The following is a 27,578-nucleotide window of genomic DNA, read 5'->3' as shown; positions in this document are numbered from 1 at the left end:
TTTTAGATTTCAGCTTGTTACTTTTTCTAGAATGACTTCATATTATTGTCATTTTCCTTAGACAAGTATCTGAAGCTCCTAACTCCTATAAGACCACCTGCTTTTTTATATCACTTCTCATACTATGTTGCAATGTGATTTAAGTATCTTTTTTCCCTCTGGGCTGTAAACTTAGAGAAGGGATTTATCACTGCAACTCCAGTATTTAGGACAGTACCTTGCATTCTGCAGGTGGCTTCACAAACACCTTTGTATAAATTAAAACTCAGACAACAAAATAAAGTGCTATTTTATATGTGCTACCAATATTATCAAAGCTCAGAAAGAAGGAAATATAATAAAGTATCCAGAGACCTTTTTTTTGGGTACAAGGAAATGAATTCAGGGGCACTCAACCACTGAGCCACATCCCCAGCTCTATTTTGTGTTTTATTTAGACACAGGGTCAGTGTTGCTTAGGGCCTCGCTAAGTTGCTGAGGCTGGCTTTGAACTCACGATCCTGCTGCCTCAGCCTCTTGGGCAGCTGGGATGCCCAAGACCTTCTTTATGGAGAACCTGGCTATTCTGTGTGGTGTGGCTCCCACAGGCTCTTGAGTGATTGCTAACAGCATGGCTTTCCTTGGCTAGTGTAAATTTGGCTCCTTATTCTCTGTTCACTTTATTCTCTCTTTTCCCAATATGTTTATTATCTCTTCCCATCTTACTTATTCCCATATTTACTTTACTAGTTTTGGGTCTCTCCATTAGCATCTTTGTTGTTTTTATAACCATTAGATTATTACTTTTTATGGACAGAATGCCTTTATTTATTTTTATGTGGTGCTAAGGATTGAACCCAGTGCCTCACACATGCTAGGCAAGCATTCTGCCACTGAACTACAGCCTTAGCCCATTAGATTATTTTTAAAAGCAAGCAAGAAATACACACAAGGTTTTGCCATCTCATGTTATCAGGTATACTGTAACAATAATCAATCACTAGAATTCTACTTTTACTGTTTATACATTTTTGCTTTGGTGGTGGGAATTGAACCAAGGGTTCATGCATGGTAGGCGATCCCTCTATTACTGAGCTACATCCCTAGTCCTTACCATCACTCCTTTTTTTCTGTTTTTTTTTTTTTTTTTTTTGGTACTGGGTGCTGTATCACTTAGCTATCTCTCTAGATCTTTTTATTTTGAGATAAGGTCTAGTTCTCCATTCTGGCCTCAAATTTGCAATTCTCCTATCTCAGCCCCCTGAGTAGCTGGGATTATAGGAATGTGCCAGCATGTACAGTATTATTTTGTTTAGGTTTATAAGAGAGAGATTGCACCAAAACAGTCTGAATTGAACTTTGCATTTAAATGTCTTCTGAGCATTTATGATAAATCAGGCACTCACTGTAGTAGACAACTTAAAAGTGCAAATCATTAGGGCATATCAGTTAAACAGATTTGGGTGTTAGATAAACCTGGGTTCAAACCTGACTACCCATGCCTGTGAAACCAACTGTGTGAATATGGGCAAATTACTTAAATTCAGTTTTCTCTTCTGTGTAATAGCAATATACTACTACTTGCCTTATAGTTTATGGGAACTGTTTAGAGGGATAATGTATATGAAGCACTCAGCAAAGTGCTTGGCACACAAATAAATACCCCACATATGTTAGCAAAGTAACTTAAAAGAAGAATCAGTATTTCTGTTAAAAAACCTTCATAATCCTGAAAACATCTAAAACTTTGTGGAAGGTATTTGTGGCTTACCTCAATTTTTTTATTCAAATCTTTACATTCTTGCACTAAACAATCTTTGGTTCCATAGAATAAATAAACAGCCTATGAAAAATGAACAAAAATATGACATTAAAACAAATCTCACAAACCCTATTAAATGTTAAGAAAAAGACACGGTACAAAGTTCCCCATTCTGCCTTGAACAGCATTTCCTTGGAGTGGAATGAACACTGATGGACAGAAGGGCACTCCAAGGGATGCTTTGGTGTGTGATTCTCTTTTACCAGCCTTTTCATTTTACATCTCATTCTATTATGCTATTCTTGGCTTAAAGAGTTCTATGTGAGCACATGCCTATAGTCCCAGAGACTTGGGAGGCTGAGGCAGGAGGATTATAAGTTCAAAGTCAACCTCTGCAACTTAGCAAGGTCCAAAGCAACTCAGTAAGACTCTGTCTCAAAAAAAAAAAAAAATAAAAATAAAAAAATAAAAAAGGGCTGGGGATGTGGCTAAGAGGTAGAGTGCCCGGGGTTCAATTCCTGGTACAAAAAAGAAATAAGATCAGTAGCCCCAGTTTAGGATGAGTCCATGGTCTCTCTTCCTAGGTACGCTGCTCATTCAGACTCAAGTCTGGCCCTTGCACCAGAGCTTCGTTGGAAACTTTCCCACCTCTCTCTTTCCTAAACGATTCTGATGTTATGCTGATATCATATTATACTGTCATTTAAAAAATTTTTTCCTGGGCTGGGGATGTGGCTCAAGCGGTAGCGCGCTCGCCTGGCATGTGTGCGGCCCGGGTTCGATCCTCAGCACCACATACCAACAAAGATGTTGTGTCCGCCGAGAACTAAAAAATAAATATTAAAAATTCTCTCTCTCTCTCTCTCTCTCCCCTCTATCACTCTCTCTTAAAAAAAAAAAAATATTAAAAAAAAAATAAAAAATTTGTTCCTGGTGAGCATTATCTCTCCAATTGGACGGTACACTCAGGGCAAGATTCCAATTATACAATATTTATTAAATTATACATTTTCTGAAAATGAAAAAAAGAGTTGAACTGTGGTACAACAGAGGAAATGTTAATCATCCCTCTTTTGAGGTGACAATAAAGGCCATACTTTTTTGGTGGTAATGGGGATTGAACCCAGAGTACTATACCATTGAGCTATAGCCCAGCCCTTTTAGTGTTTTAATTTTGAGGCAGGGTTTTGCTAAAGTTGCCCAGGTCTTGAACTTGTGATCGTCTTGTCTCAGCCTCCAGAGTAGCTGGGATTATAGGCTATTAGTTTAAAGTTTAGTCTGTTTTTCAGAAGGAATAGGGGTGGTTTATGTTTAAATGATGTTTTTCTGCTGATTACTCCAATTACTTAAGGAAAATGCAGATAAATTAAGCAAATATTTAATGATTCATATTGAATACAGAAAGGTTGACGAAGTACAGAAAAGTTAATTATCATTTATATAAATAGCAATATTTATTGCTTTAGTAACTATAATAAAAGGAAACAAAATAAAATTTGAAATATTTGTAAAATAGGCCCAGGAATAGAATTATTTATTTTGTTTTAATTTAATTTAATTTTTTGGTACTGAGAATTGAACCCAGGGGTGCTCAACTACTGAGGCACATCCCTAACCCTTTTAAATATTTTATTTAGAGTCAGGGTCTTGCTGAGCATTGCTAAGTGCCTCATTAAGTTGTTGAGGCTGGCTTTGAACTCACATCCACCTGCCTCAGGCTCCCAAGCCACTGGGATTACAGGCATGCACCACCACACCTTGCCAACCTTTTTATTTTTTTGAGACAAGGTCTTGCTAAGTTGCTGAGGCACTTGGGGTCCTCTGCCTCTGACTCCTGAGTTGCTGAGATTACAGGTGTGTGCTAACATGCCTGGTTGTATTTGTTTTTCACATTCTTTTGTTCTATCATTAAAGTCATTTTAAAAAAATTCTGAGCCCAGCACAGTGGTGCATGACTATAATCCAGTGGCTCAGGAGGCTGATGCAGGAGGATCATGAGTTCAAAGCCACCCTCTCCAAAAGCGAAGTGCTAAACAACTCAGTGAGACCCTGTCTCTAAATAAAATACAAAATAGAGCTGGGGATGTGGCTTAGAAGTTGAGTGCCCCTGAGTTCAATTCCCAGTACCAAAACAAACAAACATAATCCAAAACAAAGCTTCCATTAAAGGAACTGACTGTGCCAGAAACCAGAGTGATGACCATAGCTAAGAGTCACAGTAAACAAGTGCTCTTTTCCTTACCTCATCTGTCTTATGGAGTTTTATAAGCCAATGGTTTACATTTTTTCATTAATGACTTAACTAAAATTTTACTCAGTGCCTAACTGCCTTTCCAATTTCAGTTGCCATTTATATAAGTTATCATATATTTACTTTTCACCTAAACAAAATATGTTGAAAAACATTCTAACATTGAATTTTCAAAAATCTGTTCCAGTTAGGGGCTGGAGTTGTGGCTCAGTGGTAGTGCACTTGCCTAGCATGTGTGAGGCACTGGGGTTCGATTCTCAGCACTGCATATAAATAAATAAATAAATAAAGGTCCATTGATATCTAAAAATAAAATAAAAATGTGTTCCAGTTAATAAAATACATTTAAGAATCTAATTTGAGGGCTGGGGTTGTGGCTCAGTGGTAAAGCACTTGCCTAGCACATGTGGGGCGCTGGGTTCAATCCTCAGCATCACATAAAAATAATAAAATAAAGGTATTATATCCAACTACAACTAAAAAAATATTAAAAAAAAAAAGAATCTAACTTGACAGTCCTACACAACAGAGCAGGTAAATGTTTCTATAAGTTAGTTCAACTAGAATCTAAGAGATCTAAGAGTGCTAAATATAATTGAACTATTGATTTTTACTGTACCTTCAGTGATAAGCAGGAAATGTTATTTTATCCAACACACCTTATTAAGAATTCTGCTAGAAAACAGAGATGGTGCCTTCTCACGATGAGCATGAAAATTGAGAGCCATGAGAGCATCAGGTCCAATAGAAAAATAGTTGTTCATTGTGAATTCCTGTGAGAAAGGATAAGCAATAGACTGTCTCTCTGCAAGCAGGTGTCATACTTCAATATGTAAATCTTAGTCTTTTGTTCCTTTTTGAAAATTGAGTACTTTTAAATTTTTTCACATAGAGCTACTTTATACTCTCTGGTGAAGTTACTGGAAACAAACTTCAGTTCTAGGCTGGTAACTATGAATATGAATCTGACTTTCCATTTCTATTTACCATGCCACACTCATACCCCAGCATCTAGAAAGGCTCTCCTCTGTACACTCAGAGTTTCACTTTGAAAGTCCCAATGCATTTGCTTCAAACCTTCTTTGCAACTCTTAGTTTCTATCAGTCTCAATCCAGGCTATAGATAGTTTATCTTATTTCCCGACCTAGCCTGGACGCCTCAATCTATATGTCTAGCTCTGTTCTTATTCCTGAGTTAACAAGCTCAAACTTCCAACTCAGTTATTTGAGTTGATATACCCCAAATGTAACTATTTTCTTCCTACCTAAGCCTGAAACTTCCTGTTTTTCTTATCTTGGTTAATGCCGTTTCTATATATACAATAATAAAAATCAGAACTCTAGTAGTAATACGCGTTTTTTCTCTTTCTTCTTATACCAATAAATTGCCAAGGCTCGATCAATTCCAACTTTAAAATATCTTTGAATTGTCCTCACTCTAAGATTCTCCTTGTTAATGCTCTCATGCGGCTTCTAACTTATTTTCACACTATCTCCAGAGTATATTTTTGAAATACAGATTTGGGTTGGGGCTTTTGCTCACTGGGAGAGTGCTTGCCTAACATGAGCAAGGTCCTGGGTATGATTACCAGCACTGCAAATAAAAACAAAAACACAGATCCATTATCTCTGTACTATTTGCTGTTTGCTAACCACGCCTCACATTATTTAACTATTCCTTCTGTGGAAAGTCCTTTGTTCCTTTCTCTGTTGACCTAAACTGTATTAATCTTTTAAGGGCCAGCTCCCACATCACTTCCTCTGAAATTTCCTTAGCCTTATCTGCCAAGGCAGAAGGAGGTATGCCTGCACCTTGATCTTCCCCACAGCACCTTTTACAGAAGCTAGTGAGGTGGGCACATGGTCTCTTCTGTTCCATTATCAGCTCCCTTCAGATAAGCACCAGGCCTCTGAATCCAACTAGATAGTGCTGCAACTTATGCACTGTGGACATTCCGTGTCTGTTTGCTAAAACTATTCATAACAGAAACACTAAAAACATACCTTAGGCTTCCTTAAGTTGTAGTATCCTTTATTTGTTATCTGAACTTTCCATCTGGAAGATAGGAAAAAAAACAAAAAACAAACTTTTAAACCAAAAACAGTACTCTGGATGCCTGATAGATGAGGTTTTTCTATTAAAATAACACTAGAGAAAGTAACCACATCTGAGAAAGAATGCAAAATTTGAGAAAGTACTCAGCATACTTTGCCTTTGGACCTTACAAAATAACAAAGACAGACATCAGCATCTACTTATAAGTAAAACTAATATAATCTTTTACATTCAAATTACATTTAAGTTCACAGCTACACAAGTCTTCATTTACAAACCAAATACTATTCCCAACATTCAAGAAATACACTTTTTGGCAAAGTGTAACTTACCGATCTAGTTTGATTCCATCTGCTTCCATTACATTTCTTAGGACCTGTGTAACTGGTATTTCTCCAGCATAACCTGTACCCCAACCCAATGTATTGGACAGATCATTGCCTGTTCCTAGAGGCAAGACTGCAACTTGTGGAATGTATTTTTCTTGTCCCTAGAACATGGAAGACATATTTCAGATTTTCTCTTTAAATAATGTATAACATACTAATATTTTGTAAAACTTGAAAACCAAAGCAATAAAGACAAAAATATAACAATTCTAGGTTGTACTAACTGCTTTATTACAATATCCCATCCTTATCCATTTGAATTGGTGATGTCTTCTAATATTTCCTACATAATTAAAATAATATTGTATAATTAATCTTAGAAGTGCTTCTGTAGTAGTAAGTTTGTTTTTTCTTTTTGTTTTGTTTTGGTGCTGGGGATGGAACCCAGGTCCTTATACATATTAGGCAAGTCCTCTACCACTGAGCTACATCCCCGTTACAGCGGTTCTTAAGACAAATACCTTAATCTTCATTTCATCAACTGCATCCAGGACCCAGCCCACAGTCCCATCTCCTCCACAAACAAGTACTCGAGCTGAATAATAGGGAAGAAGAGTACAAAGTTGTAGGGCTTTGAAAGGAGGAGTTTTAGTTACATCAAAAACCTAGAAATGAAAGAACAAGAAAAAAAGTATTTTTATACAATATTGTCCTTCATCTGAGAGATTATTTCCCTGTAGATGAGTAGGCATATAGTTAACTAATACTGGCCACTGTGTATTTATCATTAATAACATGTCAGGTACCATGCCAGGCACTTTATATATTCACCATGGCTTATGCCCCACACTGACAAAGTAGGAGTTTCTTCTTATTCTATTGGCCAGGAAACTGAGGCATGCAGGAAGGTTAAATCATTTGTCTGTATAAATAAATGAGTGCTCGAGTCCATTTATGATATCATATTGCCTAGTTTCCATTCTAAAATTTTAAAAATGAAGTTATAATTTACATATCATAAAATTCACCTGACGTAAACAAGTCTACCATTTTTAGTCAGTTTATCAAGTTGTGAAACTGTCACTATAATCCAATTTAGAACATTTCTATTGCTTTAATAAGACCCTCCAATGGCCCTTTGCAGTCTCTCCTCCTTTCCAACCTTAGCCTCAGGCCAACAACAATCTACTCTGTCACTACTGATTTGTCTTTTCCGGACAGGTCACATATATGAATTGTATAATATGTGTTTGCCTGAGCCTGGCTTCTTATACTTAGCATAATGTTTTTGAAGCTTACTTACTGTAATAGATAACTTATTCCTTTGTATCACTGAACAGTATTCCATTTTATTTGAGGGTACACGATTTGTGTATCCACTCACCGACTGATTGACAGTTGAAATGTTTCCATTTAATGTGCGATGAACATTTGCATACAAGTTTTTGGGGAACATGTTTTCATTTCCCTTAGGTAGATAACGGAAGTGGGATTGCTAGGTAATACGGTTTCTGTTTTTCCACACATCTGAATGGCTTGATAGTTTTATAATTATTATTCTTTCCTGTTACTACATGATTAGTGACTTAAAGAATTAGTAAAAGCTGAATTCAAGGGAAATTGAAAATGCAAAGATTAATAAAGAAAGGAAGGTGATCTGTTTAATTACCTGGACTGGATTTAACAGGATCCTAAATTCTCCCAATAGTCCTTCTCCCATGTTAGTTCCACTGCGGGAATTGGCCAGGATTATTACTGGGGTCCACTGTTTTCCAAACTTGGAGGCTAGCTAAAAATATTAAAACGAGTAAAAAAAAGTCCCAGAGATGACAAACACAACATTTTTCATTCATTGATAACAATGGTGCTGGAATTTGCTGAAAAAACAATGATACCAGTACTATCAATATAATATGAAAGTCAAATAGTTCTAAGAATGAAAGAAGACCTTAAGAGATTAACCTTCCAACTTAATGTACAATTTTCCTCTATAGGTAAATTTTCTTACTTTAGGTAAGTCCTCCAGCATATGCTCAGATATGTTAGGAAGGAAATAACAAGGCAGTTCATGCCACTGTTAAAATAGTACCAAGTTCTGGGTTAAACTGAGGTGAAAGTCTGTCTTTCAATAACTTTCATTCATTGTTCTAATTTTGCTTCTAAAGCAACTGGATATTATTTATTCTTCCACATAACAGCTGTGTTTAAACATCTGAAGCAATGTACAGGTTGAATATTCCTTTTCTGAAATGCCTGGAATCAGAATATTTTCTGATGGGATAAGGCCCAAGTCTAAACATGAAATTCTTGTTTCCCATATACCTTCTATAGACAGCAGAAAGTAATTTTACACAATGTTTTTGGTGTGCCTACATTCTGACCACAACCCATCAAGTTTAGAATCTTCTATTTGTGGTGTCATGTCAGCATTCAGAAAATTTTGTATTTTGCATTTTTTGATTAGGGATGCTCTACCTGTAATATGAGTTTGTCTCTCAGTCATACATTTCAAGTCCTTTCAACCATTCATCTAATGGATATTGATATGGATTTTTCTTTGATCTCTTTTCATGCTTAATTTTCCTTTGCTGGTTATATTCTAGTTGAAAGTTTTTTTTTTTTTTTTTTTTAAATGGGGTACTCAAAAGTGGATTCAAAAATCCATACTTGTAATAGCCAAAAGCCAAATAAAATTTTATAATCTAACCATTTCTTCTCTTTCCCTCTCTTCATAGATTTCAACATTAATAAAGTCATTCTGTGGTTTTAACTGAGTGATTCTCATACCTCTTATAATTTCAGATTAAATTCAGATAAGAGGCTGTACATTTTTTAAAAAGTGTATCTTAACAATATTAAGGTTTAAAAATTTTCGCATATTCAAGTAGGGAATATATATATAAATTTTTATAATTATTCTTTAAGAGCTACATAAAGATTGAGAGATATTTTTACATTGATTTTCATACACACACACACACACACACACACACACACACACCACACACTGCAAATCCTTCACCAACAACTTCAATGTCTGGTATTATTTATTGGAGCATCCAATGTGCAATATAAACTTTTTTTAGAGACCTCATGTAGAATTCCACATGGAAAATTCTTTTAGAACAAGGTGTGAGGAAAATTCCTATTTTCTTTTCACTGACAATAATGAATTTCGAATTTGGCTGTTCATCAGAATTATGTGAGGACCTTAAAAAAATATGGATTTCCAGGCTCTACCCTAGATCTATTAAATCAAACATGGCAATGAAACTGGACTAAGGAATTCTTTTTTGGGGGTACTGGGGATTGGACCTAAGAGCACTTTACCACCAAGTACATCCCCAGTTGTTCTTACATTTTCTTTTGAGACAGGGTCTTGTTAAATTGCTTAGGGCCTTGCTAAGTTGCTGAAACTGGACTTAAAGTTCTGATCCTCCTGCCTCAGCCTCCTGAGTCACTGGGATTATAGGCAAGTGTCACCATGCCTGGCTTTAGGAATCTATTTTTAAAAAGCTAGGTTCAAATGCAGGCAGTGATTTAGAAATCACTAGTACATTTTTGATCTCCCTCTAGGCATGAAAGAACTCAAGAGCTAAAATTTTTATCATACTTCTGGGAATTGGTAGGGTTTTATAGCTTACCATAAAGGTATTTTACATCCCTTCTTGTTCTTGACCTTTTATTTCCCCTCCCTGCCACATTTTTTAATTGGTGAATTATATTTGTACCTAATGATGGGATTTATTGTCACATATCTGCACACATATAATAATTTGGCTAATCTTTTATTTATTTTATTTCTGGCTCTGACTCTTCTCACAAATGCAGAATTAACAATCTCATACACTGACTCAACTTTATAGAAATAATAATATAGGAAAAATAATCTCTAATTACCACTTCATAATCTGTTTTTTTGTCTTTTCGCATCTGGTTAATGTAAGTTAAATAACTTGGTGGAATGATGATATTTCTGAATTCTCCAAAATCACACTTTTCATTCTTTAAGCTATTTTTCATGCACTCATCATGTACTGTTTTCTGACACCAAATACACCTGAAGGAAGGAAGAAACAAAGACATTAATTAATTTTAAACTATAATCTTATTGAGCTACAAACCAATTTTTTTGTCAAAAATGTAAATAATAATTTCATCATTATTGAATATAAAATCTGGCACATGTAAGATATGTATCTATGCCTGCATTGTGAAAATAGTTACAAGTTTTGAATGTTACAAGGTTTGAATGAAAATATAACAATGGTTCTCAAACATCTTGAGCCCCAAGATCCTTTCAGGGCATCTGTGAGATTAAAACCATTTTAATAATAATACTAGGAAATTATTTCATCCTCATTCTCTCAAAAATGTAGTTTTTTTCCCCAGAAGATGTATGATGTGCTATAACAAGAGACTGAATGTAAACATTTTCATAAAAATGTTATTATTTTTAAAAATATGTATTTTAGTGATTTCTTTCTTTCTTTCTTTTAAAATATCTTTTATTTTATTATATTTATTCGTTTTCATGTGGTGCTGAGGATCGAACCCAGGGCCTCACATGTACTAGGCAAGTGCTCTACACAACCCCAGCCCAGTGATTTTTTAATTCTGATTTATAACAAGGTAAATATCAATAGCTATCAGCCACGTTAACAAAAGCCACCTAGAACAGCAACTGTTATGTGTTAGTTATTTGTGCTTTAACTGAAATATGTTCATGAGGTCTGCAGGCTTTGCTGCCTAGATGTGCCACTGCTGAGCCCTAAAGACATTCTCAGGTCTAAACTGAAAATTTCAACTTATAAATGTAAGTAAAACAGTCAACTGCTTTTTGGGCAGCTCATAAACAAGTTATGTTTGCTTTTGAAATACAGATAAAAGAAGTATATTTAGATTTGCCTCTGTGTTCAGTACCAATGTATACAACAGGCAGGGAACAGTGCTGGCAAGGTCTGGGGTTTCTATTTTTAATCTGCTAAGTATTTAATCCACTCACAGATAAAGTAGATTGGACTGGACAAAGTAGGCCACCAGAAAAAAATGGTTTTAGTTAAATGAATAAAAAAAAAGAGGGTAAACATTTTTCCCCCATATATTAATTCTCTTGGTCTTCTATTTTAAGGGTGTTTTTTCCTTTCAGATGTTCAGATTTGTCCAATAACTGCTATTTACCCAAGAGTCCTGTTTACTGCTAAAAATAATTATATGCATATACATAAAACTGTAATAGATGATTTCACAGCTAAAGTATAATACATCTCTCTACTGGTTACCATCAATTTAAAAATAGTAAAATTATATATATATATTTTCAATATATATATAATATTACTATTTTCAACACCAATACACTTATTTGTGGGAGATAGGTCAAATTTTACCAAGAACTTTTAAATTGGGTAGGACTAGAGACAATGATCTGTTTAACTTGTGGGAATTCATAACTGCACAGGTAACCAGATCCTGCCTGTGAGGATTACACATAAAGTATTCAGAGGAGAGGATACATTTTGAGGAGTCACATGGCTTCTCATTTAGAAAATTAGTGCTGAGGAAAACGAAGGCAGATCCCTGCTTTGGCCTCTTCCCATGGGCTACAGGTGATTGTGGCCTTGGAAAAGGGGATCATGCTCTAAAAACAGGGTAGTGTTATTGAAAGAAATTAGAATGTTGTAAATATGTCAAATTTTCATCTACATGAATGTTTTGTTATACATTAATTTGAAAGGATGCCCACAGAATTACTTCACAATATTAGCTTATATTTGAGAATTGAAATATTTAGAAAGGTATAAAATGAAAATTATCTACCAACATTCTTAATTCCTTTGATATGCTTATTTTCAGTTATTTTAATACATACAAATTTGTTTTTTGGGTTAGGAATATGATATCTATATTGATCTATAATAGATACTACTTTTTTTCCTGTTATTATTATTATTTTTGTGGTGCTGGCTGGGGATTGAACCAAGGACCTTGTGCATATGAGGCAAGCATACTACCAACTGAGCTATGTCCTCAGCCTCTGCTTTTCTTCTGTTATATTATGAATAATTTTATATGCTATTAAATATTTATTAAAAACATGGTTTATAATACATTATGTGGATATAACATAATTTATCTAGCCCCTTACCTTTTTTTTAAAAAAAACATTACTTTGTTCTTGTAAGTATAAGCAATATGTTGAACAACCTCAAACATAAAAGAGATAATTTTCTTACAATTGTAGAAGTTTCTGAATCAAAGGGCATTCATTTTCCTAAGATTCTATTTAAAGGTCCCTGGTAACTAGGTCAAACTGAACTGTCTTTTGCTTTGTGAATTCATTTATGTCCTATATTCATCTTTCAGGAGGTTTTAAAAACTGCAAACACATGTGTTTACCAATCTCTTTTGTATATTCACTGAAAACATCCTTCAGTATTATCGCTCTGTGGCACTCAGGATTAAACTCAGGGATGCTCTACCACTGAATCACATTCCCAGCCCCTTTTTAAAATTTTGAGACAGGGTCTTGATAAATTTAAATTGCCCAGGCTGGGCTCAAATTTGTAATCCTACTGCCTCAGTCTCCCAAGTTGTTGGGATTAAGGTATGTGCCACTGGGCCAGGCTAGTTTCCTTTTAAATGTACTTTTTAAAGTATTTCAGTTTATTTTTTTATTTTTTTTAATTTTTTTTAAAGAGAGAGTGAGAGAGGAGGGAGAGAGAGATAGAGAGAGAATTTTTAATATTTATTTTTTAGTTCTCGGCAGACACAACATCTTTGTTGGTATGTGGTGCTGAGGATCGAACCCGGGCCGCATGCATGCCAGGCGAGCGCACTACCGCTTGAGCCACATCCACAGCCCCTCAGTTTATGTTTTGATATACAGATCTGTACTTCTCTTTGTAGTTTATTCACATACTATTATGCTTAAAGTCAATTTTATCATTTCCAAATTACATATTCATCTGTAGCTATTTTCTCCCCAAAGAGCACTTGTTCTAGCACAATTCATAATTTTTTTGATTCCCACTGATTTATGACACACTTATTATTTACTAAATTCTAATTAATTTCAGAAGAGGTTCTTTTTGTGCTCGCTTCGGCAGCACATATACAGAAGAGGTTCTTTTTGTTGTTGTTATTGAAGTGCTGAGGACTGAACCTAGGTCCTGACAGTTGCTGCTAGGCAAGCGCTCTGCCACTGAATTACATCCCCAACCTAAAAATAATTCAACAAGGTTAACTGTTATTAGCTTTTGCTCTGTAAAGATAAAACCAAAATGTTTACTAGTTATTCAGTGTTATATTTTTTCCTTAGAAACAACATCTTCAAACTTGAGATCTATTCTTTTACTCACCTTGTACCTTAGTATTTAGCTTAGCCTAGATTTCAAAGCCAATGGAAAAATAAAAAATTGGGGCTAGAGTTGTGGCTCAGCGGTGGAACGCTTGCCTCACACGTGCAAGGCCCTGAGTTCAATCCTAGCACCACATAAAAATAAATAAACAAAATAAAGGTATTGTGTCCATCTACAACTAAAAAAGATATTAAAAAATAAAAAATTAATACTATCCTGGTATTTTAGTTTAAGTACCATGTCACTGGGTAACTGCTTATGAGTTTTATTTGTTCCTATATTTACTTTGAAATTTTCAAGCTTTCAGAGAAATCAAAAGGGTAGCAAAATGAATACCCTTAAACTCACCCTTCACTCTGATCCCCCTGCTTCTAGAATGTTAGGCAAGTGCTCTGCTATCAAGCTACACTCCTCAAATCCTGATTCCTTTTTTTGGTGGGGGGAGTACTGGGGATTAAATGCAGGAGCACTCAAACACTGAGCCACACCCCCAACCCTATTTTTAATTTTATTTAGAGACAGGGTCTCACTGAGTTGCTTAGGGCCTCGCCATTGCTGAGGCTGGCTTTGAACTCTGGATGTCCTGTGTTAGCCTTCTGAGCTGCTGGGATTATAAGTGTATGCCACAGCACTGGGCCCTGATTTTTATATGACAGTGGAATGCATTACAATTCTTATTATAAACATAGAGCACAATTTTTCATCTCTCTGTTTGTATACAAAGTATATTCACACCAACTCATGTCTTCATACATGTACTTTGAGTAATAATGACCATCACATTCCACCATCATTTCTAACCCCATGCCCCTTCCCTTCCTCTCCAACCCCTCTGCCCTATCTAGAATTGTCTATTCCTCTTTATACCCAATTATGAAGCAGCTTCCTTGATTCTTTTTTTTTTTTTAAATATTTATTTTTAGTTTTCGGCGGACACAACATCTTTGTTTGTATGTGGTGCTGAGGATCGAACCCGGGCCGCAGGCATGCGAGGCAAGCGCGCTACCGCTTGAGCCACATCCCCAGCCCCTGACTTGCTTTCTTTCACTATAAACGTATACTTTGCTGAATCATCTGGAAATACATTTCAGATATTGAGATTTCACCCTTCAAAATTTCAGCAAGTATTTCCTAAAAACAAGGATAACCTTGTTTTTAAAATGTTATGCTTTTTCAGCACCTGCCCAGCATGTATAAGATCCTGGGTTCAATCCTCAGCACTGTAAAAAGTAAAAAAAAAAAAAAAAAGTAAAATATTTTTAATTTTACATTAAAAACTGGTATCCCCATGACCTAGCATTCAAGCATTAAACATCTTACTACACACTTCCATATCCATTAATTCATCTTATTTTTGGTACATTTTCAAATAAATGGCAGATATAAAAATACTAAATAACTCAGCCAGTAGGTATATCATTTTCTAGAGTTCATTACTTGTTTATAGGTTTTTCTTGTGATGTAAAATTTATATACAATGAAATGTACAAATATATACATTTATTGAAATTTGAGAAACGAACGCCTTCATACTGAAGTCCTTATCAAGATACAGAACATCATCTACACTATTCCCTCATAGGAAAACATGAAATGCTTTGCAGATTTGCCTTATTTTTGTTCAGGAGTATAACTGCTTTACTTTTGTTAAATCAAATTATTTTAGAGACACAGTCTTGTTATATTGCCCATGATGACCTCTTTTTTTTTTTTTTTTTTTGGTGGTACTAGGGATTGAAACTCAGGGTTACTCTACCACTGAGCTATATTCCCAGCACTTATTAAACTTTTTACTTTGAGACAGTCTTGCTAAGTTACCAAGGCTGATTTCAAACTTGTAATCCTCTAGCCTCAGCCTTCTAAGTAGCTCAGCCTCCCAAGTAGCTGAAATTTCTGCTATGGCACTCCTGGGATCATGCCATCCTCCTGTCTCAACCTCCTGAGTGTCTGGGACTATAGTCACATATCACGATGCTTTTATTTTTTAAAAGTTTAGCAACAAAAAAATTCTGCTGGCAAAATTGCTTATTACTTTCTTTAAAAATAGTTACTTGTTCCCAATAGCTTTTTAGTATGCTGGAGGGGGCAGCTATATTATACTTGAAGTTGTGATGGTCAATTATGGGATTCATACCAGAATGGGGTTTGATAAACTATGTCTTCCACCTGATCTTGTGGACAAAGTTTTATTGGAAAACAGCTATACCTATTAATTTATATATGGTCCATTGCTGGTTTTGTACTAGGCAGAGTTAAGTAATTTTGACAGATCAAATGCTTCCCAAAGCCTAAAATGTTTACTTTTGGCTCTTTAAGTATCATAATATAAGAATATTCATCTGCTTTGCTTTGGCAGTACTGGTGATTGAACCCCAGGGTGCTCTACCACTGAGCTATTTTCTGGTCCTTTTTATTTTTTATTTTGAGACAGATTCTCAAATTGCCAGGGCTGTATTTGAACTTGTAATCCTCCTGCTTCAGCCTCCCAAGTTGCTAAGATTACAGGTGTGCTCCAACGCATTGAGCTTCACCTCTGACTTAGAAGATGGCTTGGTATCTTTTAGTGTTTCAGGTAATTAATGAAATATGATATATACCAATAGAATACAGAAATATAAAATTTAAGATCAAAGCTGAGACTAAAGTGGCTTTGTTTTACTAATCATAGTATGTGGGGAGAGAAGAGGGAGAATAATGAAGAAAAAGTCTTCTTACAAACAAACCAACCACAAAAAAAAAAAACAGGGCTTGGGTTGTGGCTCAGTAGTAGAGCACTTGCCTAGCATGTGTGAGGCCCTGGGTTCCATTCTCAGCACCACATAAAGATAAATAAATAAAGGTATTGTGTCCATCTACAACAAAAAAATATTAAAACAAACAACAAATAAACTTAAGTTCCTTTTCTCTTACTGAGAGAATATTACAGGGAACAAAGATTTAGTTAGTAAATAGAACAAACACTTAAATATAACCTAATTCCCTACTGTAGTCAGAATCAAGAAGAACAAAAGGAAGGAGACAGAAGTAGTGATTCAGATATGAGGTACAGAATGCATTGTAGTGGTTGGGGTAGAGGCAGAAACACACAAAAAAGAAAAGTCTATAGGGAAAACAGACTCTAGCACAATATGTGGCACAAAATAGATGACAAATAAATAAGTATAAAGACCTATTTTGCAGAGTTTAACAGGGCTGCAGGTTTAAAATCAGTCACTACCTGTTATTACCCCCTTTCAAATGATCAGTCTGAGCTCAGCAGCTTCTCTAAGAATGTGAAGCAGAAAGGAAAGAAGCCCTCCCCATGGCTGGATAAAATCCAGAGAGGGACTGTTTTGTGATCATATGTTCTAAATAGTGATGTTTTGTTTCTTCTTCCAAAATCTCATTTCTACAGAAGGTCACAATAGACTATAATCCTGAATAAAATTATTGGCTAAAATAAATCAGTTTAGAATATTGTAGAATCCATACAACTTGAGGATACTGCTTTTTACTTTTCGGAATAACAAATATTTTTTAAATTTATATAGAGACTATAGCAGGCTGTGAACAGACTGTTCAGTCCCTAGGAATAAGCTAATCAGAAGGAGATCTATCATTACAAACTTTCACTGCACTCATTGGGAGAACACAAAATTAAGGAATGAGACTCAGGTTTTAAGAGATACAAAACCATGGCAGTGATTCTCCAATTTCAGAGTTATCTGCTATTCAAACAAAGACTGCCAGGTTTCTGGTTTAGTGGGTCTGGGGTGGGGCTAGGGTTGCCAGATACAAAACAGAAGATGCCCCGGTAAATGAGAATTTCAGATAAACTACCATTTTTTTTTTGGTATAATTCCCAAATGTTAGATTTTTACTTGTCAAATCTGGCAAACTAGAATTTACATTTTTAAATAGATTTTGAAGTGATAATGATCCTGCTGATTTGGGGATGTTACTTGAGAACCCTGAGATAAAGGATATGTCATCATCAAGAAGGAAAAATTTGAGGAAGCGGAAGTTGAATAAATCAGGCAAGGGTTTGTAGAGGCAAAAACAGGAGATTTAATTTGCGCACAGAGAATGGAAGGAAACAACAAAAGTTAATTCACTGTGACATTTATTTTAAGTCACTAGTAACTTTGCACTCACTGATTAAGGACAAAAGACAGGATAGACAGAACAAGATCTAAATACTAAAGATACTAAATACAAACAAATAGTTAAAAAATTCTAAAGTTGTCTAAAATATATCATTTTGAAAACTTATTAAATCTAAATCTGATAATGTGTAAAATTATTTAGGGTAAGATTTAAAAACCGGTATTGACATACCAGTGCTCATGCCAAAAAACAAAACAAAAACAGAGAGCTTGTTCTACAAAAAATAAAAAAGTGGCTTATCCTATTTAGTCCCAGCTTTCTACTACAGCTTTGTAAGTATGTTCATGAGCTTTTATACTTATCAGAAACAAACCCCATTACAATGAAGATGTCCAGACTTATGGGAGGTTTGGTATCAGCATTCCTAATCCTGTTCTGGGGGTAAGAATTCCTTTGTAAGTCAGTCCCATTTTACCTTTAATTTCCTCAACTGTGAAATGAGTTAGAACAGATGATCTGCAAGACATTATTCCCTTCTACCAATCTCTAACAAGAGGAGGTTTATCTTCATCTATTTCAGACACTACTTAACCACATAAATGTGTTGTCCATGGTGTATGCAGAAGCCACTGAAACATTCTTGGTTTAATCAAGGTCGTGTATCTAAGATACTACACAGTCTTGCAAGACCATCTTGAAACTCAAGAGGAGTTTTCATTTCAGTGTTGGTTTTTTTTTTTTTTTTAAATGTGTTTCACTATGGCACCCATAGCAAAAGACAGTTAAAGTGCTGCCCTGGAATTACACTTCTTTTTACAATACAAAGCCGAGGATGAATCGGTTTTGTGATTGAAAGGAAAATTTATTTGGCCATATTTCATTTTTTCTTATGTAAACTGGGGAAACATACAATGGCCAAGATGCAGGTAGTACTTAAGAAAGATAAGAGTCAAGTTTTATTGTCCCAAAGGGCATGCTGGCAAAGAAGTAGAGGCGAGAAGCCTCTTCTCAGCAAGACTACTGCAAAGGCCGTTTTCCACAACATCAGAAGTGTCTGTCCTGAGCAGTTCGGGCGGGCCAGCGGCTGTGATTATCCGAGGCCTCTACACGCCCTTCAAGGAAACCTGACTCCTGAGGGGCGGGACCGGGTTCCATCCTCAGCACCACATAAAAATAAAGGCATTGTGTTGTGTCCATCTACGCCTAAAAATAAATATTAAAAAAAGAAAACCTGACTCCCACAGATACAAAACCATGGCAGTGATTCTCCCATGGAGCGTTCCTACAAAGGCCATACCTGTAATCGCAGAGCTTGGGCTGACTGCCACACTGCTGCTTGCACACCACACAGTAACTGCACAGGGGCACGTTGCCTCGGATCCAGTGGTGGGGCATGACATCCAGGGCCCTGCCCTCACTCTTGAGCATGATCTCCTTGCACTGGAAGCGTTTGTCGGCCTTCTTGAGGCAGCCCTCGTCCACTCGGAGCCCGCAGCAGTCGCAGAAGGCACCCTGCAGAATGTGCTGGGCGCACACGCAGCAGTAGGTGGGCTGGCTGAACAGGTCCGTGTCCCGCCACCCGTGCTTGCTCTTGCGGAAGATGTCCCTGCGGTGCAGTTGCCGGCGCGACCTCTGCAGGCTACACCAGAAGGTGATGAACACGGGCAGCAGCACCGAGCACAGCGTCCACAGGATCAGGTGCCCGTCGGCGAGCAGGCCCTCGGCGGGCGGGCCCGACCCCGGCTGCCCCTCGCCTTCCATCTTTTCCAAGGCCGGAGTCTAACTAGGAGAGAGCAGGCGGTCAGTGGGGGCTCGCCCTCCCCTCGCAGGGCTCCGTCCGGCTTCTCCCGGGCCAAGGCGGGCTCGCTCTCGGCCGCTCGGCCTGTTTCTGGAGTCGGGAGCCTGGAGCCGAGGACGCCTCAACTCGCCACGCGAAGCGCAGGCCTGGCGCCCCAAGGGGCACGATACACATTCACAGGCTCCCTCACCTCCAAGACCGGCTCTGCTGACTGCGTCGGTAACCGCCGGCCCCAGCCCCGCGCTCCCCTCCGGCACTCAGCCGTTTGGTACCGGCGCACGGCCTTCTTCAGGGCCCCACCGCCCTCGCCCCTTTGGCTAGGCCTCCGGAGACCCACGCCTTCTCCCCGACCACCCCGGGCCCTACCTCTAGCCCAGGCCTCCGCTGGCGGTCCTCCGCCCCCACCGCAGGGCCCGAATGTGGGCCCCCAAGTGGTGAGGAGACCGCCGCGCGCCAGGCGTACGAGCGCAGGGGCTACGCACGCGGCGGTGGCCGGGGCGTGGACTGGGCGGAGCTTGTGGTGGCACGCCCCTTGGCTGGGCGGGGCCAGAGCTGAGGGGCGGGGCGCAGACTTGAGGTGGGTGGGGAAGAAGGACAGGCTTGAGGGTGGAGACCACGGGAGGGGAGGGGCAGGGGAAATTGGGGCGTGGCTTAGGGGAAATGGGGCGGGGTTATAATGGAGGCGGTAGGATGGGTGGTGTAGTGTTACACATTGGTAATTAAAGAAAACTTTAGGTAAATTTTTTTAAAAAGATGACCTTTATTTTATTCATTTATTTATATGCGGTGCTGAGGATGGAACCCAGTGCTTCACACATGCTAGGCAAACATGCTCGACCACTGAGCCCCAACCCCAGCCCCTAGTGTAAATTTTTTATGGTATAATGACCTTCAACTTGCCCACCTCTTCACTGTGGGAGGTGAGAGCTGAATGGACAGTTTTTATTTTTTGCCCCACCAGGAATTGAATCCAGGGGTGCTCTACCCGTGAACTACATCTCTAGAGCTTTATAAAAAAATTTAAAATTTTTTTCATTTGTTCTTTTTGGATATACATGATGGTAGAATGTATTTTTGTACATGATGTGGTGTTACACTGGTTGTGTATTCATACATGAACATAGGAAAGGAAAGTCTGATTCATTCTACTGTCTTTCCTATACCCATTTCCCTCCCTTCTCTTCATTCCCCTTTGTCTAATCCAATGAACTGGATAGCCCCCTCCTCTTTATTTTGTGTTAGTTTCTGCAAATCAGAGAGAATATTTGGCTTTTCATTTTGAGGGATTGGCTTATTCCATTTAGCGTGATAATCTCCAGTTTCATCCATTTACCAGCAAATGCCATAATTCATTCTTCTCTATGGCTGCATAATGTTCCATTATGTATATATACCACATTTTCTTTATCCATTCATCCATTATAGGGCACCTAGTTTGGTTCCATAGCCTAGCTGTTGTGAATTGAGCTGCTCTAAACATTGATGTGGCTGTGGCACTATAGTATGCTGATTTTAAGTCCTTTGGGTATATGTGGAGGAGTGGGATAACTGGGTCAAATAGTTGTTCCATTCCAAGTTTTTTGAGGGAATTTTATATTGCTTTCCAGAGTGGTTGCACCAATTTGCAGTCCCACCAGCAATGTTTGAGTATACTGTTTTCTCCACATCCTTGATAACATTTGTTGTTACCTGTATTTTTTATATGTGTGTGTGTGTGTGTGTGTGTGTATTTTTTAGTTATAGTTGGACACAATATAAGGAGGATGGAACCCAGCGCCTAGTACGTGCTAGGCGAGTGCTCTACCGCTGAGCCATAACCCTAGCTTGTTTCTTGTATTCTTGATAATTGCAATTCTAACTAGAATGAGATAAAATCTCAGTGTAGTCTTTATTTATTTATTTATTTATTTTTTCATACTAGGGATTGAACCCAGGGGAGCTTAACCACTGAGCAACATCCCCAGCCCCCCCCCTTTTTAAAAAATATACTTTATCTAGAGACTGGGTCTCTGATTTCCTTAGGGACTCTCAAAGTTGCTGAGTCTGGCTTTGAACTCGTGATCCTCTTGCCTCAGCCTCCCAAGCTGCTGGGACTTCAGGTGTACACCACTGCCCTGCTCAGTGTAGTCTTGATTTGCATTTCTCTAATTGCTAGAGATGTTGAACATTTTTTGGATATATTTGTTGATTGTTCATATTTCTTCTGTGAAGTGTCTGTTCAGTTCCATTGCCCATTTATTGATTTTTTTTTTTTTGCGGGGTGGGGGGGATGTTTTTTGAGTTCTTTATATATCCTGGAGATTAATGCTCTGTGGTACAGGTGGTAAAGATTTTCTCAAATTCTGTAGGCTCTCTGTTCACATCCTTGATAGTTTCCTTCGTTGTGAAGAAGTTTTTGTTTTTGTTTAAACATTTATTTATTTATGTATCTTTAGTTTTTAGGTGGACACATTATTTTGCTTTTATGTGGTGCTGAGGATTGAACCCAGTGCCTCATGCATGCTAGGCGAGCACTCTACCGCGATGAGCCACAACCCCAGTCCCAAGAAGTTTTTAATTTGACACCATCCTATTTATTGATTCTTGATTTTACTTCTTGTGCTTTAGGAGTCTTGTTGAGGAATTTGGTTCCTAAACTGACATGAGGGAGATTTGGGCCTTTTTCTTCTAGTTAGCACAGGATTTCTTGTCCAATGCCTAGGTCTTTGATCTACTTTGAGTTTTGTGCAAGGTGAGAGACAGGAGTTTAATTTTATTTTGCTGCATAAGGATTTCTAGTTTTCCCTGAACCATTTGGTGAAGAGGCTATCTTTTCTCCAATGTCCATTTCTGGCACCTTTGTCTAGTATGAGGTAACTGTATTTATGTGGGTTTTTCTCTGTGTCTTCTATTCTGTACCATGGTCTTCATATCTGTTTTTGTTATTATAACTTCGTAGTATAATTTAAGGTCTGGTATTGTGTTACCTCCTGCTTCACTTTTCTTGCCAAGGATTGCTTTAGCTATTCTGGGCCTCTTGTTTTTCCAAATGAATTTCATGATTACCTTTTCTATTTCTATGAAGAATGCCATTGGAATGTTAATAGGAATTGCATTAAATCTTTTTAAAATTTTGAGACAGGGTCTGGCTAAATTGCACAGGATGACCTGGAACTTGTGATCATCTGGCCTCAGCCTCCACGCCCAGTGAAAACTGACAGTTTTTGAAAGTGATAAATACTAGCGAATAGGACAGTTCAGTCAGATAGTGATAAATGCCAACTTGTGCTTACTGCTGAGTGCTCCTATGTGTCAAGCACTGTGCAGGAACTCCCAGCTCTCACAGAGCTCGTGGCCTGTGAAACAGGCCAAACAAGAAGTAATATTTACCTGCCTCATTGACAATGGCTTACTGCACCCCAGCTGTTTCCTCCATATCTCTAGGTGCCATGCTAATTTTATCATGCCTATTTTATTGCTGGGGAACACTGAGGCAATGAGAGGTTGCAACAAGCTTCATGTCATGCAAATGAGACCCCTTTTCAGGTCAGGTTTAAATGGAGCCATCAGAGAGGGATTCTCTTATGTTTTTACTCCTGGAGTAACCTTACCCTAGGGATCTTGATAACTTGCAGTTTCTGATTTCCTTTCTCTGGGAAGAGGCCTGAGAGTCTGCATTTTTATTTTTTAATTTTTTTTTTTTTTGTGGTACTGGAGATTGAACCCAGGGGTGCCTATTAATTTTTTATTTTGAAGCAAGGTCTTGCTAAGTAGCTTAGGGCCTTGCTGGATTGTTGAGGCTGGCTTGAACTTGGCGATCCTCTTGCCTCAGTGTGCTGAGTTGCCCGGATTACAGGCATGCACCTCCACCCAGGGCTGAGAGCTTGCATTTTTGATGTGGCTTAGAAGACTGAGGGGGTGGTGTGGTGAAACCGGAAAAGCACTAGAATCAGAATAGATTCCAGCCCTCACCTGTGGAGCTGTGTCCTGCTTGGGCTCATCAGCTCCTCTCTCTAGGCTTTAGAAGCCTTCTATTAACATGGGAGTGTTGGGCAACATCTCTAAAGCATCTTGTCCTTGTCATCTTCTTCCTGGTCCTCTTCTTCTCCTTCTTCTCCTCTTTCTTCCTCTTCCTCCTCCTCCTCTCACTCCTCCTCCTCCTCCTTTTCCTCTTCCTCACCCTCCTCCTTCTTGAGGCCTGCATGTGCAAATGTCATTGTCTGTTTAAAATCCTACCAGATGCTAAGCCCTTCAAGTAGGATTTGAAAAGTTAATAAAACACACTTTTAAAAACCGACTTTAAAAAATTCCCATTCTAGAATATTTGGAAAATAGACAGAAAAATAGAAGAGAAGAAAAAAATCTTCACCGATCTGTTGCCTCAAAGATGACCTAAACCTGTGTTTGAAGATTTTGGTCTATTTTCTGCCATTATTTTTAATGGAAACAATGGTTTGCTTTTTTTGTAGGCATCCTTTGAGATCATGTGGTCGATATATTTTCTATCTGGCTATGTTAGTAGTACAAAAATAACTGTCTTTTGTTTTTAAAAGTCATGTGTAGTGGCTGTGTAATTATTTCATTCTTTGAATGATGACTGCAAATTACAGTTTATGTGACCTTACCTCTGTTGGCTATTTAAGTTTCTTTTAGTATTTTGCTGTCATAACAGCTCCTCTGATGAGGATGATTTCTTTAAGATTCTCACATTTTGCTAAAAGATATGAAAAAAGTTCAAGGCCTATGAAAAAGTTTTTAATAATAGTCTTGGTTGGGGATATAGCTTATTTGGTAGAGTGCTTGCCTTGCATGCACAAGGCCCTGGGTTCGATCCCCAGCACCAAAAAAAAAAAAAAAAAAGTCTCTCTTTGCTAAAAATAAATTTGTTCCTGTGTAGGGACAGATTCACAGAAATTATCACATCTGGGTTGGAGGTGTAATCAGTGGTAAAGTGTGTGCTTAGTATCAGGCCCTTCAAGAAAAAAGAAAAACACACAAGCACATTCTTATTCCAGTAAAGATGATGATGATAATAAACAGCTTGGCACTGGGGATCCAACCCAGGGCTTTGGGCATGCCGAGCACTATCTCAACCACTGAGCTACACCTTCCAGCTCCCCAATTGTTATTCTGATAATCAGCCTGTGTTGACTGCTTTGCAGGTCCTAGATTCTGTGCTAAGTTAGTCATCCTTATTGTACACACGAAGAAAGCTTGGTGGCTATCACGCAGCCCCAAGTTAACTGACGGGAAACTTTGACCCCAGGTTTGTGTCATGCCAAAGCTGCGATGCTGTTAACCCAGGCAGGGTATCTCAGGTGTGGTTTTAGGACCACCTACATGAGTGGCATTTAAAATTGCGGATTCCCACGTCCTGATCAGATCTCCTGAATCAAAATTGCAATGGAGCTAGGAATCAGTCTTCTTTCCTGAGTTCCCTAGGCGGTTCTTCTATTTGTTCGTTCAGACTTTTGTGGTGCGAAATTTATCATCTATAGGAGGGTTTACAAGATACATACACACAGCTTAAAAAATGATGATAGTGTGTGCCCACTGCCCAGGTTGACGTGTTAAAAACATCAGGGGTCTCTCATGTGCTGGTCTGATTGCTCTCCCTCTTCCCCCATCTAATGTCTGTGGTCTTAACTTCCTTAGCTGTGGCATACCTTCGAGTATTCCTAAACAATAGAGTTCTGTCTGGAAAGATCCAGTAGCACACCCAAACCTAGTGCTGTTGGGAGATACCATAAAGCCGTGGATATGAGAAGATTCTCAGGAGAACTTAAGCTGAGCGTTTTAGGGACAGAGTGAGTTCAGCTTCCCTGAGAAGATCCCACCTAGGGAAGTCAGTGGGCAAGGTCTTGGGAAGACTGCTTGTCACAGAGGGGACATCTGAACGGGGCTGTCATTTGAAGTCTGGCAAAAATATGACTGAAGAGGGAGGAGCCTGCTTTCTTGGTTTGCATCTGATCTCATTAGGGCCTGCATCAGTCTCTCGGAAGCTAAGGTGAACGTTCTCAGAGAGAAATGAGGACTTTGGCAGATCCAGGTAATCGGTCGTGAGAACAGGACGTGGGAGAGCAGGAACCTCGCCAGCTCCTGGTCTTTAAGATAAACAAAATCCAGATACGCAGTGACTGAGGCCCACCAGGCAGTCTGGCGTCTGACTGCCTTCTTTCACTTTTTTTTTTTTTTTTCCCTTGGTGCTAGGATTGTACTCTGGAGCATTTTACCACAGAACTACATTTGCAGTCTTTTTTACTTTCTGTTTTGAGACAGGGTCTTGCTAAATGGTTGAGGCTGGCGTCAAACTTGTGATCCTCCTTTCTTAGCTGCCTAAATCACTGGGATTACAGGTGTTTGTGACTGTGACTGGCTCTTTCATTTTCTAACGAGAACTTGAGGCTCTTCTGGTCTTCCCATGTCTCTCTCTCTCTCTCTTTTTTAAATTTCATTGGTGTATTATAATTATATATAGTACGGGATTCATTATGTCTTAATCGCATATGCACATACCATAATTTGATCAATCTTCCCCAGGGCCTTCCTTTTCTCTCCTTGTCTCCCTGCTCCTGATCTGATCTGCTCTCTACTCCACTGATCCGTCTTTTATTATTATTTCAATTAATGCATTATAGTTGTATATATAAGCAGGATTCCTTATGTATATTCATACTTGGACATAGCATAATTTGGTAACTTTTCCATGTCTTTTTTTTTTTTTTAAATGGAGAAAAAGTTTATTTTGCCTTACGGTTTCAGAAGCCAGAAGCTGACGCCATAGTTCTGGGCTCAAGGTGAGGTGGACCATCGTGGTGGAAGGGTGTGGTGAAGGAAAGCAGCTCAGGACATGGCAGCCAGGAAGCAGAGAGAGCTTTCTACGTCTTGATAGCTCATGTCTTTTCAGTGCTGAACAGCATTCCATTGTCTGAATGTACTACAGTTTATCCATTCTCCCCTGGAAGGACATCTCGGTGGCTTCCAAGTTTTGGCAATGGTGAATAAAGTTTCTGTGAGCATCTGTGTGCAGATTTTCATGTAGACCTTGGTTTTCAACTCCTTTGGGTAAAATTTGGGTAAATGTCTAAAAAAAAAAATTTAGTTTTATCCCTAAATCTATTTATTGATTTTGTATTTTTCCCTGTTGTGATTTCCAAGGACTTCTTTTGAGACAGGATCTTGCTCTATTGCCCAGGCTGGCCCTTGACCTCCTGGGCTCAACTCAGCCTCCTGGGTTCAACTCAGCCTCCTGCCCCAGCCTCCTGTGTGCTGGGACTACAAATATGAGCCACTACACTTGGTTCAGAATTTATTTTTCATTGTTTTATTTTACAAATATTCATTCCCCTCCCCCACGCTTCCCGTTCATATTTCATGAAAGCTAAACTTTTCTCTGGTCTCTTAGAAAAATATTAATATTATTTATTTATTTTTCCTTTCCTAGACTCTGACGGCCTCTCAGTTCTGCTTTGTTTTGTTTGTTTGTTTGTTTTAGGTCTTATCTTCCCCTTCAGAAGCTTCTCAGATGTCTGGTGAACCCCCAGGTGATTCTTCCACAGCTCTGATTATCATCCCAGCTGAGATCTCGCAGAGAAAAACAACTTGCATTTCAGTATTTTCCCCCAAAACTAGCACATTCTCTTCCTGCTCAAGGCCCTGGTGCTTTTCCTGAATAAATGTAATGGGACAGTAGCCGTGGAAGCGGCTTCACCAGTTATTCTCGGCTCCTGTGATCATTGGTCCCCATTCTACATTCCTGCCTCTCTGCCAGGGCTCCTCTCCTTCCTGTTTAGGTTGGACAGCAACCTGGCTCTGGCCGTCAGGAACCCACTGCTGACCTTGGCTGTCCTCACCTGTGGGCAGACACCAGTGGAGGCCAATGTCCTGGATGCAGAGGAGAAATTACAGCCCATTTGTGGAAGCCCATGGCAGGCCGGAAGGGCCTGGTGTCCTTAGCTGTCCAAGGCCAAACATCTC

At 38.5% G+C, this 27,578-nt stretch overlaps 1 protein-coding gene and 1 long non-coding RNA gene across 7 annotated transcripts in view; one reads left to right on the top strand and one right to left on the bottom strand.

Annotated features, from left to right (window-relative positions):
* Positions 1-20,140, bottom strand: part of LOC106144765 (diacylglycerol kinase epsilon) — a 48,584-nt gene extending 28,444 nt beyond the window's left edge. For 3 of the 5 annotated variants that reach the window (XR_013436140.1, XR_013436141.1, XM_078042280.1), the window contains exons 1-9: positions 19,989-20,140; positions 19,122-19,607; positions 10,278-10,437; positions 8,047-8,166; positions 6,899-7,042; positions 6,381-6,538; positions 5,997-6,048; positions 4,652-4,765; positions 1,751-1,822 (exon numbers count right to left, since the gene is read on the bottom strand). Coding sequence is in view for 3 of the 5 variants with exons in the window: in XM_078042280.1 (XP_077898406.1) it covers positions 1,751-1,822; positions 4,652-4,765; positions 5,997-6,048; positions 6,381-6,538; positions 6,899-7,042; positions 8,047-8,166; positions 10,278-10,437; positions 19,122-19,585 (1,284 nt within the window). In the remaining 2 variants the exon portion in view is untranslated. The remainder of the gene's footprint in view (positions 1-1,750; positions 1,823-4,651; positions 4,766-5,996; positions 6,049-6,380; positions 6,539-6,898; positions 7,043-8,046; positions 8,167-10,277; positions 10,438-19,121; positions 19,608-19,988) is intronic. The other 2 variants (XM_078042281.1, XM_078042282.1) reach the window with 2 other exon arrangements.
* A 158-nt stretch (positions 20,141-20,298) lies between these two features.
* On the top strand, positions 20,299-27,318 carry LOC144376078 (uncharacterized). 2 transcript variants are annotated; one of them, XR_013436143.1, is made up of 3 exons: positions 20,299-26,398; positions 26,509-26,598; positions 27,097-27,318. It is a non-coding gene; the product is annotated as an uncharacterized LOC144376078 (long non-coding RNA). The 2 variants fall into 2 exon arrangements; XR_013436142.1 differs by having other exon boundaries at positions 20,299-26,598.
* Positions 27,319-27,578: the final 260 nt, after the last annotated feature.

The sequence above is a fragment of the Ictidomys tridecemlineatus genome, chromosome 3, assembly GCF_052094955.1.
Source record: "Ictidomys tridecemlineatus isolate mIctTri1 chromosome 3, mIctTri1.hap1, whole genome shotgun sequence".
Classification (NCBI taxonomy): Eukaryota; Metazoa; Chordata; class Mammalia; order Rodentia; family Sciuridae; genus Ictidomys; species Ictidomys tridecemlineatus.
This window is presented reverse-complemented; position numbering and strand designations above follow the sequence as displayed.